General features: G+C 39.3%; 1 protein-coding gene across 4 annotated transcripts in view; it reads left to right on the forward strand.

The window, feature by feature from the left end:
• Nucleotides 1-17,326, forward strand: part of GALNT11 (polypeptide N-acetylgalactosaminyltransferase 11) — a 60,303-nt gene that overhangs the window by 29,985 nt on the left and 12,992 nt on the right. For 2 of the 4 annotated variants that reach the window (XM_035029837.1, XM_035029838.1), the window contains exons 3-6: nucleotides 7,164-7,287; nucleotides 9,007-9,173; nucleotides 11,551-11,676; nucleotides 15,709-15,958. In XM_035029837.1, coding sequence (XP_034885728.1) covers nucleotides 7,164-7,287; nucleotides 9,007-9,173; nucleotides 11,551-11,676; nucleotides 15,709-15,958 — 667 coding nt within the window. Of the gene's footprint in view, nucleotides 1-7,163; nucleotides 7,288-9,006; nucleotides 9,174-11,550; nucleotides 11,677-15,682; nucleotides 15,959-17,326 lie in introns of all 4 variants that reach the window. The other 2 variants (XR_004683685.1, XM_035029840.1) reach the window with 2 other exon arrangements.

The following is a 17,326-nucleotide window of genomic DNA, read 5'->3' on the forward strand; positions in this document are numbered from 1 at the left end:
ATTTTGCAGATTCAGTGGGGAGTTACATTCTAATTTATCCATTTCTGACTTTAATATTTTATGAGGACTTGGGAGAAAGTAATAAGGTCCAGTGTAGAAATGAAAGAAAAAGAAAGAAAATGGAACTTATGGGGGAAGATTTTAATTGTTAGCATTATTTAATAAGGGAAAGAAATGGTCGAAAGGTAACTAGACTATATATAACATATTTTGAAAGCAGAGTTAATTAAAACAGAACATACACTATGAGGTTTAGAGATAAGCTGAAATTATATCTAATAAGAGTTCTACTTACAAGAATTGTTAAGGTGCTGGAGTATATTAAATATAGGAGTTTATAAAATCTTAGTATAAAGGGAAACTTTTTTCTTCAAAAATTATATTCTTGGGGTGCCTGGGTGGCTCAGTCATTAAGCATCTGCCTTCGGCTCGGGTCATGATCCCAGAGTCCTGGGATTGAGCCCCGCATCGGGCTCCCTGCTCCGCCGGAAGCCTGCTTCTCCCTCTCCCACTCCTCCTGCTTGTGTTCCCTCTTGCTGTGTCTGTCAAATAAATAAATAAAATCTTTAAAAAAAAATTATATTCTGTTCAATTTGGCAGCAAGGATCTACTGCATATGCCTTCTGCATACTATAATTTTAGAATTCTGGTTTTCGCAAATTTTATTTTAAGGGATAAATGAGCCATTTTGGTTATCTTTAAAACTTAAAGGTCTTTAATCTTGTCCTGGAAATCTCAAATAATAAGTAATTTAGAAGTAAGATTTTTAGAGATCGAAAGATTCATAAAATATAAAGGAAATGTTAAAACATTTCATTTGATCATAGTTTCAAAGAAATAAAATCAGTTTCTGGGACTTAATGATTTTCTAATACATAGAGTTGAAAATATTTAAAATTATATGAGGAAATGGAAACTAATACCTTGATTTTCATAAAATATACCTTCCAATCTTTTTTCATACTGCAATTTAGATACTTTAAAAGCATTAATAGGAAAATTTTTAGCTTCTTTATTCTTAGTTACTCCGGTAAAAAACTTTTATAAAGAAGTAACATTGGGTTTACTGTTTTGAATGGACCTTGTATTTGCCTTCGAATATCTGTGACAAACTCAAATTGCTTAGCTGAAAAACTAAATGCTTTATAACAGGTATACAAAAAACCTGTTATAGCTAATAAATGAATTCAGCTAAGTTGCACGGCAGAAGATCAACACACAAAAACCAGTTGTATTTCTGTACATTAGCAGCAAACGGTGTGAAAATAAAACTAAGAACGATTCCATTTACAGTAGTATCAAAAGGAATAAAATACTTAAGAATAAATTTAACCAAGGAGGTGTGAGATTTGTACACTGGATACTACAAAACTGCTGAAAGAAATAAAAGTAGACCTAAATAGATGGAAAGACATGTTAGGTTCATGGATTAGAGTACTAAATACTGTTAGGGTGCTAGTACTACCCAAAGCAATCCATAGATTCAGTGCAAACCTTATCAAAATAAGATGGAACGGCTGATCCTAAAATTAATGTGGAATTACAAGAGGCTCTGAATAACCAACACAATCTAGGCAGAGTACAAAGGGGAGGGCTCACTTCCCAATTTCAAAACTGTCTACAAAGCTATAGGAATCAAAACAGTGTGATATTGGCCTAAGGACAGATGTATAGATCAGTGGGTAGACCGAGAGTCCAGAAATAAACCCTATGACATTTCTGGCCGCTTGATCTTTTAAAAATGTGCCAAGACTGTTTAATGGGGGAAAAATAGTCTCTTCGACAAATGCTGTTGGGACAAATAGATATCCAGATACAGAGGAGTAAAGTTGAACCCTTATATGTAAAAATTAACTCAGAATCAATTGAAGACCTAAATATAAGAGCCAAAACCTTTATAAAATCCTTAGAAGAAACCCTAGAGATAAATCTTCTTGACCTCGGGTTTGGTAGTGATTTCTTACATGACACCAAAAGTACAAGTTAACAAAAGAAAAAAATAAATTGGACTTCATTGAAATTAAAAACTTTTGTACATCAAAGAAGACAACCAGGAAAGAAGAAAGACAATCCACAGAATGGGAGAAAATGTTTTCACATCCTGTCTTTAATGGGGGTCCATTATCCAGAATATATAAAGAACTCTTACAGTACAACAATAAAAAGACAACCCAATTTAAAAATGGGCAAAGAATTTAATAGACACTTTTCCAAAGACAAACAAGCACAAAAGATGTTCAGCATAGTTACAGAAATGCAAATCAGAACCACAGTGAGATACCATTTTACATTTGGTAGGATGGTTATAATTTTTTAAAAAGGAAAATAACAAGTGTTGGCCAGGATACAGAGAAATTGGAACCTTCGTTCATTGCTGGTTCCTCAGTAAGTTAAACTTAGAGTTACCATATGATCAGCAATTCCACTCCTGGGTATATACCCAAAAGAATTGCAGGCAGATGTTCAAACAAAAATTTGTACACAGATGTTCATAGCAGCACTATTCTCAATGAACAAAGATGGGGAGAACCCAAATGTCCATCAGTTGATGAAAGGACAAGCAACATGTCTTTCCATACAGGGATTTGTTCAGACACAGAAAGGAATGAAGTTCCAACACCTGTTGTAACAAGGAGGAACCCTAAAAATGTTATGATTAGTGAAAGAAGCAGGACACAAGAGGTCAAACAGTGCGTGATTTCATTTATATGAAATGTCTAGAATAGGTAAATGTGTGGAGACTAGAAGCAGATTAGTGGCTAAGGGGGCTGGGGAGGCAGGAGGGGGAGAGGCTTGCTTTAATGGGTATAGAGTTTCATTTGGGGTGGGGCTGTGAGTAGCTGCGGCTGGATGTGCCGGCTGCACCACATTGTAAATGTGCTCGGTGTCACTGAAGGTAAACTGTGTGTTATGTACCTTTTGCCACAATGACAAAAATGGAAAAACACACTCAACTTCTATAAAGAAAACTTGATTTAGAAGGAATTAATATAAATCAGTATAGTAATAGTTAAAAGTATGGTGATTGCTGAATAGGGCCTTATCTTTAAACAGTCAGGGGAAAGAACTTGTACATTTTAGAAAGATTATCAACAGTGAATTTAAAATTAAAAATAGATTTTCTAATTTAATTTGCAGTTAATTATAAAGAACCTGGAACAGCTCCTCGGAGGCATGGCTGAATAATACCATGTTCTTTTTATCTGTAGTTTACACAGCCAGACACCTGTAAATGCCTGTGATGGTATGGGGAGTTTTTCATAGCTTATCATTTTCTAAAGTGGATACAAATCAATGAACTAATACTAAGCTTGCAGGAGCTTCCAAGTGCTAGTTTAATTGAATCATTTTGCTATTTGATATGTTGCTTATATTGTTTTCAAATGTAGTATTAAAATTGCTGTGGTCATACTGAAAAAAATTTTTTAAGTTAAAAAAGATAGCTCCTCCAGCATGCTAGTTAATTGGCTGTGATTTTATATGAGCAGGGGAAGGACAAAAGTAAGCTGAAGTGATTCCACCCCCCCCAGTTTTATTGAGATAAAAGTGATATATATAACATTGTATTAGTTTAAGGTATATAACATAATGACTTCATATAAGTATATATTGTGAAATGATTACTATAGTAAGTTTAGTTAATATCGATCATCTCACATAGTTAAAAATGTTTTTTTCTTGGGATGAGAACTTGTAAGCTCTACTCTTAGCCACTTCCAAATATATAATACAGTATTATTACCCACCATTACCATGCTGTACATTACATCCCCAGAACTTATTTATAATTAGAAGTTTGTACCTTTTAACCAACCTTCACCCAATCTGCACCTTCCCCCACCCCACCTCAGCAACCACATCTGTTCTCTGTCTGTAGGAGTTCTCTTTTTTTAGATTCCACATAAAAGTGAGATCATACAGTATTACGTATTTGTCTTTCTCTGTTTCACTTAAGCATAATGCCCTCAAGGTCCATCCATGTTGTCACAAATGGCAGGCTTTCCCTTTTTTTCATGGTGTGGGGGGGCGTGCCACATTTTATTTATCCATTCACCTATCAATGGACGTAATCTCTTAATATGGAATAATTTTTCTTTTTTTTTTTTTTTAAGATTTTATTTATTTGACAGAGAGACAGCGAGAGAGGGAACACAAGCAGAGAGGGACCCTGAGACCATGACCTGAGCTGAAGGCAGTCACTTAACCAACTGAGCCACCCAGGCGCCCCTGGAATAATTTTTCATCAAAAGATATATATTAGAAAATAATCCTTTCAGTATCCAGTATGAGCTAGTTCTTTGATTTATTGAATCAAGGAATATTTATTGAGAATTTAGTTTATGCAAGGCACTGTCCTAGGTGCTGGGTATCAAGCAATTTTTATTTTATGTTTTGAACATGATCAAAGTCTCTGCTGTCATGGAGTTTGCATCCTCTTATAAAATGTTAATGGAGCTTCGTTCTTTTGTATTTAAAAAAGGATGTACTCCATACCAAAAAACCCCAAATCCAATTTAAAAATGGGCAGAAGGTATAAACAGACATTTCTCCAAAGAAGACATCCAGATGGCCAACAGATACATGAAAAGATGTTCAACACCACTCATCATCAGGGAAATGCAAATCAAAACCACAATGATCTACCACTCCACACCTGTCAGGAAGGCTAAAATCAAAACCACAAGAAACAGTGTTGGTGAGGATGTGGAGAAAAAGGACCCCTCATGCACTGTTGGTGAGAATACAAACTGGTGCAGCCACCTTTGGAAAACAGTATGGAAGTTCCTCAAAAAACTAAAAGTAGAATTACCATATGATCCAGTAATTCCACTTCTTGGTGTATACCGAAAGAATACAAAAACACTAAATTGAAAGGTTACATGTTACCCATATGTTATTGCAGCATTATTTAGCCGAATTATAGAAGCAACCAAAGTATTCACTGATAGATGAGTAGATAAAGAAGATGTGGTGTATATATACACAATGGAGTATTACTCAGCCATAAAAAAGAATAAAATCTTGCCATTTGCAACAACACGGATCTAGAGGGTATAATGCTAAGTGAAATAAGTCAGAGAAAGACAAATACCATATGATTTCACTTGTGTGGAATTTAAGAAACAAAAAGACAAACCAAGAAACAGACTCTTAATGAGAACAAACTGGTGGTTGTCAGAGAGGAGGTGGGTGGGGCTGCGTGAAATAGGTGCAGGGGATTAAGAGTACATTTATTATGATGAGAACTGAGTAAGGTATGTATATTATACACGTGAAACTAATACAACACTGTATGTTAACTGTACTAGAATTTCCTCTTAAAAGTCCATAGTACAGGGGTGCCTGGGTGGCCCAGTTGTTAAGCGTCTGCCTTTGGCTCAGGTCATGATCCCGGGGTCCTGGGATCAAGCCCCACATCGGGCTCCATGCTCAGCAGGGAGCCTGCTTCTCCCTCTCCCTCTGCCTGCCTGTCTGCCTACTTGTGCTCTCTCTCTCTGTCAAATAAATAAAATCTTAAAAAAAAGTAAAAGTCTATATTACAGTCTAAAACCATGAAAAGTTAACTAGTAACAGTTAAAAATGTCAGTTATTGACAAAGACTGAAAGTAATCAGGTGATTGAGAATCTCTATTTAGGGGTATCTTAATACATGAAAAACACTGTAAAATGGAAGCAAAACATGGAATTTTGTTTTCATTATTATACAGCCAATAAGAACAGAGTATGCAAGGACACTAAATACTGCTTTAAAATGAAGTCTCTAGAGTTCTATCAGTAATGAAAATATTCTGTAAAAAAAAAAAAATGTATTCCAGCTTTGAAAGCTCATAGAAAAAAGCATATTAAGAGGTAGTGTTTCCCAAAGTGGATCTGGGGACTCTAGTCATCTGTGGTCAAATAAATTGTGGAAGCAATGCATTCTGTATCCCATCCCCTCACACCTGGGTATCTGTAAAACAGTCAACATCATTAAAGGATCAGGACTATCCTTCCATTCCAAATAAAACAAAACAAAACCTATTGGACTTTCAAAATCCATTGTTTCTCTGGATTGTTTGACCATGAAATCCTTTTTTTCTTTTTAACATCTGTTAATGTCCAGTGGAATTAGATTTCTGTGACCAGACTTTGGGAAATGCTGGGACAAGGGAGTCATCCTGTGAGGAGAGGTTAAAGGTTTGATATGGGAAAGAGAGCGAAAAGAGACATTATCCTTCTATGTAAAGGTAAAGTTTCTGAATGTTAGAGCAGGAATGTTAAATTGTAGTGATTTTGATGGGATCTCCCCAGGGAATTTCTTGCCTTTCTTGACTATGAAGCTGATTAAAGTCTGGAATCAGAGACTTTGTAGAAAGGCTTATCAATAATCTCTATTTTAGGGGCAGGGCTCCTATAAAAACTTGGCTGTCGGGGTGCCTGGGTGGCTCAGTCATTGGGCGTTTGCCTTCTGCTCAGGTCATGATCCCGGAGTCTGGGATCGAGCCCTGCATCAGGCTCCCTGCTCCTCGGGAAGCCTGCTTCTCCCTTTTCCACTCCCCTTGTTTGTGTTCCCCTCTCACTGTCTCTGTCAAATAAATAAATAAAAAGTCTTAAAACAAAACAAAACAAAACTTGCCTGTCATTGGGACCTGTTGCCCATATGGGTTCTATAATCTATTGCTTTTATGGAAAAATAATCATTCTTTTATTTCTGTCCATATGTAAGTATTTTTCTTGAAAATATTCTTAAGATTATGGCTAGTGAGGGACGCCTGGGTGGCTCAGTCGGTTAAGCGGCTGCCTTCGGCCCAGGTCATGATGCCAGGGTCCTGGGATCGAGTCCCACATCAGGCTCCTTGCTCAGCAGGGAGCCTGCTTCTCCCTCTCTCTCCCTCTGCTTGTGCTCTGTCAAATAAATAAAATCTTAAAAAAAAAAAAAAAGATTATGGCTAGTGAGCAGGTATTTATGATTAAGGTATACCTGCTTTTTGAGCTAGACTGACAAAAATTTGACTCTAACTTCAATTTACTTTTTTGAAAATGGAGACAAGTTAGAATTGAGAAACATGGCTATTTGGTTACAAAGGGTTAAAGTCAGGATTTTCTTAGGATCATAATATAACAGTAACTGCAGCAATCCTTTCCAGATTTAACATACTGACTGTAACTTCAATCTTTTGCAGGTATGATTTTTAATGAACGTGATCAGGAGTTGAGAGACTTAGGCTATCAGAAACATGCCTTCAACATGCTTATCAGTAACCGCTTGGGCTACCACCGGGACGTGCCAGACACCAGGAATGCTGCGTACGTTGCTCATTAGTTGATGCTGCTGCGTTTTAATGACTGCTTTTAGTGGCATTATAGTAAGTCGTGAGGATGGTGCTAATCAGTGCATTTAGGCTTCTTTATTCAGGATACTGGAAAACTTAAGACAGATTTCCACTCTGTGACACCTGAAGCCTGAGATTGTACTAACAGAGTTCTAGAGCTTACTGTCTCTCTTGAAATTTAAATCAGAGGGGAAAGGCAAGAGGTACTAACTGCATATAATTAGATAACCTTCTGAGCATAAATTTGTTTGAAATGTTTATTGTATTTTTGGCAAAGGAATTAAAAATCATTGAAGAATTTCACTCATCTCACTTTTTTGTCTTTGTCATTTTTGTTGTTTCAAAGGCTTTCATTCATATGGTTGGTCAGTCAGTCATTCCACAGACCTTTTTTTTTTTTTTTTTAAAGATTTTATTTATTTGACAGAGAGAGACAGAGAGAGAGGGAACACAAGCAGGGGGAGTGGGAGAGGGAGAAGCAGGTTCCCCGCAGGGCAGAGAGCCCGATGCGGGGCTCGATCCTAGGACCCTGGGATCATGACCTGAGCCGAAGGCAGACGCTTAACGACTGAGCCACCCAGGCGCCCCTCCACAGACCTTTTTAAGCATCTTTGTTTTCTAGACACTGTATTAGGTCTTGGAAGTAAGTAGAGAAAGACATAGTCCCTGGGATCACGGGGCTTAGGGTCTAGCAGGGGAGATAGATACGGGAATGGGTAATTGCAGTAGTACAAGAATGAGGCTATGGTAGGAACTGGTGATGAAGTGGGGAACCGGAGACCAGACGTAAGGGAAGGCCTCCTAGAGGGTGCTGGCTGAGCAACGCGCAGGGGACTGCTCCTGTGCGAACAGACTGAGGCATTACAGTACTCGGAAAAGCCCTGGAACTGTTCACTACGGCCATAGTGGAAGAATGTCAGGAGACTGGAGGTAGCCAGGGCCCAGATGTTGGAATGCTTTGTATGCCATGCAAAAGAACATGGAATTCTGGATTTTGTTCTTTAAGTTAGTGATTTTTTATTATTGTTGCTCGAAGCCACATAACCCTTTTTGTCATTTTTAAAGATATTTATTTATTTGAGATAGAGCACAAGCGGGCAGAGAGGCAGAGGCAGAGGGAGAAGCAGGCTCTCCGCCGAGCAGGGAGCCCGATGCGGGGCTCGATCCCAGGACCCTGCGATCATGACCTGAGCCGAAGGCAGACGCTTAACGACAGAGCCACCCAGGCGCCCCCATGATCTTGATTTATATACTAGTTTACTCAAATCTTTTTCTATTACTGGGTAAGAAATAAAATTTTCAACTACAAAGTTTTATATTTCTGTTTCCTTTTGAATGTTCGTTGTGGAGAAGCGAACATTACATTAACTTATGAATACTGCATTAAAAACGTAGTGATTTCATACAAATAACACATTTTTATATAACCTCTGTACCAAAAAAAGAAAAAAAAATCATTTTTTAAATGTTAATCTAAAAATAAGCAGAGTAGCAGGTATTGGAGAGAGAAGTTATTAACAAACTGTAAAACTGTTGAGTGTGACACCACAATGTATTCTTAAGTGCTTTTTAAGAAACTTTTGTTATAATGTAGGAAAGAGGCTGAGCAGGAGGCAGTTAATATTTAGTGAATAATGACGTAAAACATTTGAGCCTTTTAAGATGTCACATTTTCTCATATGTGTCTTTACAGATGTAAAGACAAGTCTTACCCTGTGGACCTGCCAGTCGCTAGTGTTGTTATCTGTTTCTACAACGAAGCCTTGTCTGCCTTGCTCCGTACTGTGCACAGCGTCCTAGACCGCACACCAGCCCAGCTCCTTCATGAAATCATCCTTGTGGACGATGACAGTGACTTCGGTAAGGGATGTTGTAGCTGATACTGTGGGATCTGGGCTGTTGATCACGGTAGGATTAGCATCAGCAGCATCAGCTGACAGTTCAGACGGGGGTGGGACCCTGGTCCACACAGTTGCAGTAGAGTTAGCAACAAGTAAGTATCTGTTTGTTGATTAGAGGATAATTTTGAGGAAACAGCATGAGCTTTGTGATCTTTTTACAGACTGTGCTATTTTAAGTTTGGCCCTTGAAATTTTTCCCTTGGCGTACATTCTTAAAAAATGTTTATTTCAAAATAACTGTAGATTAGTAACAGTGGGTTACAAAGAGGTCCTGTTTCCCCTTCACCTAGTTTCCCCCATTGGTATAGTTAATGTGGTTACAGGGCAACATCAAAACCAGGAGTTGATATCGGTACAGTGTGTGTGTACAGTTCTGTGTCATTTTATCCTGTGTGTACGTTCCTGCAACCACCATTGTGGTCACGATAAAGACGACTCCATGACCGCGAAAATCCCCCTCGCGCTACCTTCTAATACTCACAGCCACCTCCCTGACCCACTCCATCCCTAATCCCTGACAGCCTTAATCTCTGTGATTTTATTTCTTTCTCTGATTTTGTCATTTAAGAATGGTTGCATAAATGGAATCATACAATATGTGACCTTTCAACATTGGCTTTTTTCTCTTGGTGTAATGCCTTGGGCTTATATTTATCTAATGAGTCTGTTATATGAACTATCCCCAGATAAAAGTGGATTGCATTGAGATAGCTCTTAGATGATCTCTGAATGCCAGTGTTTTATGATTCGGTATTTATACACTTTTTTTTTTTTTTTAAGATTTTATTTATTTATTTGAGAGAGAGAGAATGAGAGACAGAGAGCATGAGAGGGAGGAGGGTCAGAGGGAGAAGCAGACTCCCCACTGAGCAGGAAGCCCGATGCGGGACTCGATCCCGGGACTCCAGGATCATGACCTGAGCCGAAGGCAGTCGCCCAACCAACTGAGCCACCCAGGCGCCCCTATTTATACACTTTTAAAAAATGTATTGAAATATAATCGACACACCGTTTTAGATTTGTTTTAGTTGTACAACATATTGATTCAACAGTTCTGTACATTACTTAGTGCCCACCACAATAAGTGTAGTCATCATCTGTCACCATTACAGTGTTACTACAACATTGACTATATTCCCTCTGCTGTATTTTTTCATCTCTGCGACTTATTTTGTAACTGGAAATTTGTATTTTATATACCTTTCTTCAGTTCAACATAGACTTCTTAAGAATGGTTTCATGTACACACAGAAGACTCTTTATGCTACTCATTTGGCTCTAAGCTACCTTAAGAGATAGGTTGTATCCTCATTTCATAGAGGAGGAAATACTAAGTAATTTGCTTGAGGTCCCATAGCTGTTAAGTGGTAGAGCTGAAATTAGACCCCTGGTCCACATAGGTCTAAGCCTTCTGCTCTTTTCATTACAGCAAGCTGCAGAAGTACATTAATAAATTGTATGCATGATAAATTGTATGCCAGTTACAGATTTTTCATTACTCAAGAGCTTATTAGCAACTCTTATCAACAACAGAATTGGTCTACCAGTTGAATATATAAAGCAAGGAAATGTACACTGAGCCCAATGGGAACAAAATGCTTACACCTTGCAAATATTGAAACAGCACAAGAGAAATTTAGAAAGGTTAATAGAAAACAAAACTTAATTTCAAAAATGAATAATTAAAAAGCCAAGATTGTGAGTCTGCATCAAATAGAAGACTGGCTAAGTACTAAATTATAGAATTTACAGTGGTGAATTTTTTTTAATCTGTATTTTGTTTTTCAGTTTATAGCTATTTTTCAAAGTGAAAACTCATGATAACTTAGAATGGTTTATCTACTAACAATGGAAAGAATTACTTATATGCTCTCCGAAGTTATGAAATTTAAAGGTAAATGAGCTAGAATTTTTAAAAAATATTTAGTGCCCTTGGAAGGTACTAAATTAATAAAAGGACATATTTACTGCTGTTATTATATAATTCTTGGTAGGGGCAATAGAAGTTGTTACAACTATTCTGAAATGGAGTAACAGTAAATTACTTTGAAACAAAAGACACACCTCATTTTTTTGGTTTTAAATCTGATTGAATGCAGTCAGCTGAACATTCAGTCACTCAAGGTAAGTATTCTTCTTGGCTAGTGTTTCAACTCTTAACCCTTCATTTCTTTACTTTTTCTTCCTTACAAGATAAGTTATTATATTTTTTTTAAATAAAGCAGCAGAAGATTCTATATTTGATAATTTAAGCACCAGATACAATCTTAGAGTAGCTATAAAAAAAAATCTTTGTATATGTCTCTTGTGGTTTTATTATGGGACTCTATTTTCAGATGATCTGAAAGGAGAACTAGAGGAATATGTCCAAAAATATCTCCCTGGAAAAATTAAAGTAATAAGAAACCCAAAGCGTGAGGGATTGATTCGAGGAAGGATGATTGGAGCAGCTCACGCTACAGGTATAACTTCTGCTGCTCTTCTCAGTGGGTGTTGGCAACAAGGGCTTTGTCCTTGGTCTTTCCTGATTGTGCTGAGATCTGTGAAAAGTGATAGGAGGCTTGTTCACTTTGGAAAGGGTTTCTTTATAACTCTACCCCGGTTGTCCCAAAACAGACTCCAAGGAGGTGAGCTCTAGAGTCCAAGCTGGTCTGTTTTCATAGTGGCCCTTATTGCGAATTATTGTTCCTCATGTAGGTCTGTATCTTGCTTACTTATATAAGGAGAAGAGTAAAACAATATGTAACTGAACTTTGTAATTTTTTTTACTTTTAATTTTTTTTTAAAGATTTATTTATTTGAGGGCGCCTGGGTGGCTCAGTCGTTAAGCGTCTGCCTTCGGCTCAGGTCATGATCCCGGGGTCCTGGGATCGAGCCCCGCATCGGGCTCCCTGCTCAGCAGGGAGCCTGCTTCTCCCTCTCCCACTCCCCCTGCTTGTGTTCCTGCTCTCGCTGTGTCTCTCTGTCAAAAAAATAAATAAAATCTTTAAAAAAAAAAAAGATTTATTTATTTGAGAGAGTGAGCAAGCATGCAGGGGAAAGGGGCAGAGGGAGAAGGGAGAGGGGAGAATCTGCAGCAGACTCCATACTGAGTGCAGAACCTGACAGAGGTTTCAGTCCCATGACCCTGAGATCATGACCTGAGCTGAAATCAAGAGTCAGATGGCCCTTCAACAGACGGAGCCGCCCAGGTACCCCTGTAATTTTTTTTAAATACAAAATTTAAAATATGTGTACTTAGACTGTTTGATTTGAGTTATGCCAATAATTCTCAAGTACAAATACATACCTCTGGTGATAATGCATCATGGTTTTTGTTGGATAAATGGACATAATGTTGAAAATTGAGTTACAGGGGTACCTGGCTGGCTCAGTCAGTAGAGTGTGCGACTCTTGATCTCTGGGGTTATAAGTTCAAGCCCCATGCTGGTGTGGAGATTACTTAAAAAATAAAATCTTTAAAAAATAAATAAAAATAAAAATTGATTTATAAAACTATAAAGGTACTTTCTTTAAAATTCTCTCTCGGGGCGCCTGGGTGGCTCAGTTGGTTAAGCGACTGCCTTCGGCTCAGGTCGTGATCCTGGAGTCCCTGGATCGAGTCCCGCATCGGGCTCCCTGCTCGGCAGGGAGTCTGCTTCTCCCTCTGACCCTCCCGACCCTCCCCCCTCTCATGCTCTCTCTCTCTCAGTCTCTCTCTCAAATAAATAAAAATCTTTAAAAAAAAAAAAATTCTCAATCCTTCTGATTCCATCGAAGATAAAGTCTCCATTACAAATTACATCTTTAAAACATTTCCAGTGTATACTCATCTCCCCTTAGAAAAAGAAAGAACAGGGGGGCGCCTGGGTGGCTCAGTTGGTTAAACGTCTGCCTTTAGCTCCTGGGCATAAGCAGGGAGCCCGCTTCTCCCTCTCCCTCTCCCTCTGCCCCTCACCCCTCCTTGTGCTTTCTCTTTCTTGCTCTCTCTCAAATAAATAAATAAAATCTTTAAAAAAAAAAAAACAGGTATCAAATTTAGTCTTTTGCAGAAAATATATCTGGTCAGTCCTCCGTTACCTGACCTTGAATCCATTGTTATTTCTTTTTGCGGTTGCCTTTGTAAGGTTAGTGATCCTGATTTTCATTTATGATCTTTTTTTTTTTTTAAAGATTTTATTTATTTATTTGAGAGAGAGAATGAGACAGAGAGAGAGCACATGAGAGGGGGGAGGATCAGAGGGAGAAGCAGGCTCCCTGCCGAGCAGGGAGCCCGATGCGGGACTCGATCCCGGGACTCCAGGATCATGACCTGAGCCGAAGGCAGACGCTTAACCAACTGAGCCATCCAGGCGCCCTCATTTATGATCTTGATAAAATTTTCCTTTTAAAATTTTATTTAAGTTAAATGAATCAGTTTTAAAATATTAGGTGTATAATAGTGCAGGTAGTGTATGGTTGTGGCAAAAAAAACCCCCATGAAGGTAATTTGAGAATTCCAGAACTTGAGTTGGGGCCTTGTAGTGACATCTCCCACCTTCCCTGTCTGCCCCGTGCATCAAGATAACCGGTCACGAGGGTTTACAGTGGCTGCACTGCTTTGTCTGCCACCCTCCTGCACACCCGCTGGCCTACTTGCTGAGTGTAGGCGGGACTTCGTGTTTTAGTCTTTCTTCCCTCCTTTCTCTTAAAGCCACAACAAACTGAAGTAATTCACAGGCATCCAGTCTACAGTCATATGTAGAATGAATTCAAGGCCTATGATTTTTTCTTTAGAAGTCTAGTCAAATAAGTACCTAATGACTTGGCTGAGTTGAGAGATAAAGAGAAAATTGTGGGGAATGGCAAGATTATGCCATTCAAAATGTCCTGTTACATTATTACTGAAAGTTTGTATTTTTCAGATAACAGTAGTTTTTTTCTTTATGGTCTTTTGGTCCTTGTTCAAATGTAGTTTAGGGTTTGTCAGAAGCAACTGAGGGTTGCAGAAGGGGAGGGGGTGGGGGGATGGGGTACCTGGGTGATGGGCATTAAGGAGGGCATGTGATGTGATGAGCACGGGTGTGTTACACGCACCTGATGAATCACTGAACACTCCATCTGAAACTAACGATGTACTATATGTTGGCTAGTCGAATTTAAATAAATTTTAAAAAATGAAAAAAGAAGCAAGCCAGTTTTGGGGAAGTCAGTCTCAGGTTCAGCGTAACCAGGTATAATCTTACTTCCTTTAGTTAAATCAAAAAAAGTAACATTTTTAGAATTAAGAAAAGCTATGAATACCTTTTCTCCTCAAAGGAACCTTGATTGAATTGACTTCACTTCACCTTGAATAGTGTATAGGCTGAGCATTTTGCCTTTCTGTATTAAAGGACATCTGGTGAGCTTTCTTGCCTGAGGTATTTCTGCTATCATTAGTTGAAGTAGGATGCATCTTATTAAAATAGGTGCTTTTAAGGAATTCATAAAAATCTATATTGATGCATTTCATGGATAAACCTTTAGAAGAAGAATAATGCCACCTGGTGATGAGATTCTAAGTTTCTCAGTTGCTAAGAATCACCATAAAGTTATCAAAGAAATTTGGAATTATCAAAGAAACCCGCACTTCTGCTCACGTTTATCAAAAGGAGTTAAAAATGTTGGATAAAATCGTTATGATTTTTATTTTACTAGCTAGAAGAAAAGCTATCCCATTGGCTCACGAGAGCCGTTACAGCCAACCAGGTTGGGGAAAGGAAGGAAAGGCGGCAAATGGAAGAAGAAATGAGCATGTGGCCATTGAGTGGTGACTTCAGAGGACAGGGGAGCCCATGTCCCTGGCATGGCGGAAGGGGTACATGGTTCTCGCACTCCTGAGAGAACTGCTGTGTTGTGGCGATGGTCGATAATGTGGTCATGTTTCTGAGTCACCAGTGGAAACAGTTAATGTTCTCTAGCCTCTGTTCACTAAGGCAGGGAAATGTATCCTAAATTTAGAATTTTTTTTTTAGAGAAGGGGGAGGGGCAGAGGGAGAGGGAGAGAGAGAATCTCAAGCAGACTCCCTGCTGCTGAGCGCAGAGCCCAACTCGAGGCTCGATTCCCAACCCCAAGATCATGACCTGAGGCGAAACCAAGAGTTGGACGCTTAACCGACTGCGCTACCCAGGTGCCCCCAAATTTAGAAATATTTTGATTGCGGTAAGTGTAATAATAACTACACACAAGTGGCCACTGTCCCTGCACCGCACCCCATACCTTTCTGTCCAACGAACAGAATTGTTCCTGTGAGACTTTGAATCTTTTCACTGAGGAGAATCGGAATTTACGTGTACATGTTTCTCAGTCATAGCAGTACAGTCGAGGCAGAATTCCTGGCTAAAAGTCCTCCTCTCTTCCTGATTGGCCGTAGAGTAGTGGAATAATTGTTGGGCTGGAGGGGTGGCGATTATATTTCATACCATGTGAACGCGTCGTCTGACCGAACTGGCGGCCATACCTCAATGGAGGGCTGGTCCTCTCTTTGCCTCCTCAGGAGAAGTCCTGGTGTTCCTGGACAGCCACTGTGAAGTAAACGTGATGTGGCTGCAGCCCTTGCTGGCTGCCATCGAGCAGGACCAGCGGACCGTGGTGTGCCCTGTCATCGATATCATCAGCGCGGACACGCTCGCCTACAGCTCGTCCCCTGTCGTGCGGGGAGGTTTCAACTGGGGTCTGCACTTCAAGTGGGATCTTGTTCCCCTTTCTGAGCTCGGAGGACCAGCAGGAGCTACTGCACCAATAAAGTGAGGTTTCTCCTCTAGATTTGAAAAGTTCCTGTCAGTACTTCTTCAAAAGAGAATCCGTTCTTCGCAGGGAGCGGAAGTGTTGGCTTAATTTGTCCGCTAGAAATTCTTGAGTGCTCACTGAATTTTATATGCTGTGCCAACTCCTAAGGAAAGATTTGTGAATTCGGAATTATTCGTGTCCTCAAGGATGTATCACTTAGAAGGGCAGACAAATAAGAGCAGTATCTTGGGATAATGGTTGCATAGGATAACGGTGTTTTTTATGCTGACTATCATGGTTTATTGCCTTTGTCATCTGCTTACCTTCAGTTCTTTGCTAGTATGAGTGGTGTTGTGAAGAACATTTGCTATATAAGCCTTCTCTATAATTAGGATTTTTAGGATGGATTCCTGCTAGTACAGTTAAAAGTCACAGTGTAGAAATTATTTTCAGTTCTCATTCATATTCTCAATGTTACAAATCTGCTTATATATTATTTATTATTTTTTGTTTTAAATTTCTTGTGGATTTCAGAGAGGTTTGTCTGTTTCTACTTTTTAACATTCTTGGACCTACAGTTTTGTTTTTTTTTTCACTTGTGACAAAATAGCATATATAAAAAGTACACATAGGTATGTATGTATTATGCACACAATTTAATAAATGGTTATAATAACATCTGTGCAGTTACCACCCAGGTCAGGACACAGCACCCAGATGCCCTCTGTACCCCTGTTCCTGGTCACAGCCCCTGGCCCTAGAGCTGTCATTACCCTGACCTGGTGATCATTTCCTCGCCTTCCTGGAGTTTTACCATCTCTGCGTGCATCTCTAAACAATATAGTTCAGTTTTGTCTGTTCTTGGACTTGGTATAAAATGAAGCCATTGGACTCATTTTGTCTTGCTGCTTTTACTCAACATTGCTTTAAAAAATTCATCTGTATTACAGTGTATGGCTCTACTTTATACAGCAGTGAAAGAGGATCATGTTCTATGATATGTTCTGTCCAAACTTACCCAGTTTACTGTTGGAGGGCAGGTTGGGCCGTTTTCACTTGTCTTTCTTTAATGTCACAGATGGTGCTGTGACCAGCACCGTTATTCCCACCTCCTAGTTTAAGAAGAAAACTGCCTGGTTGTGGGGCATGCCTCTTTTTACCTTTAGGAGATGATGTTTTCCCAGCACTTCAGGTGGCTCTGCAGTTGGCCTGTGGGGACTTGCCAGCTTCCTTTCATCTGACCCAGACTTGGAGGGAGACCTCGGCCAGTTCCTGGGGCCTGATGTGGTCTGCTGGCCGAGCGGGGCCGTCTTCTGCTCTCTCGTGCTTTGTGCGAGAATCTGCTGCAGCTCCTGCTAAGTTGTGTCAGAACCTGACACTCGGGA

The sequence above is a fragment of the Mirounga leonina genome, unplaced genomic scaffold (assembly GCF_011800145.1).
Source record: "Mirounga leonina isolate KUSES-001 unplaced genomic scaffold, KU_Mleo_1.0 Mir_321, whole genome shotgun sequence".
NCBI lineage: Eukaryota > Metazoa > Chordata > Mammalia > Carnivora > Phocidae > Mirounga > Mirounga leonina.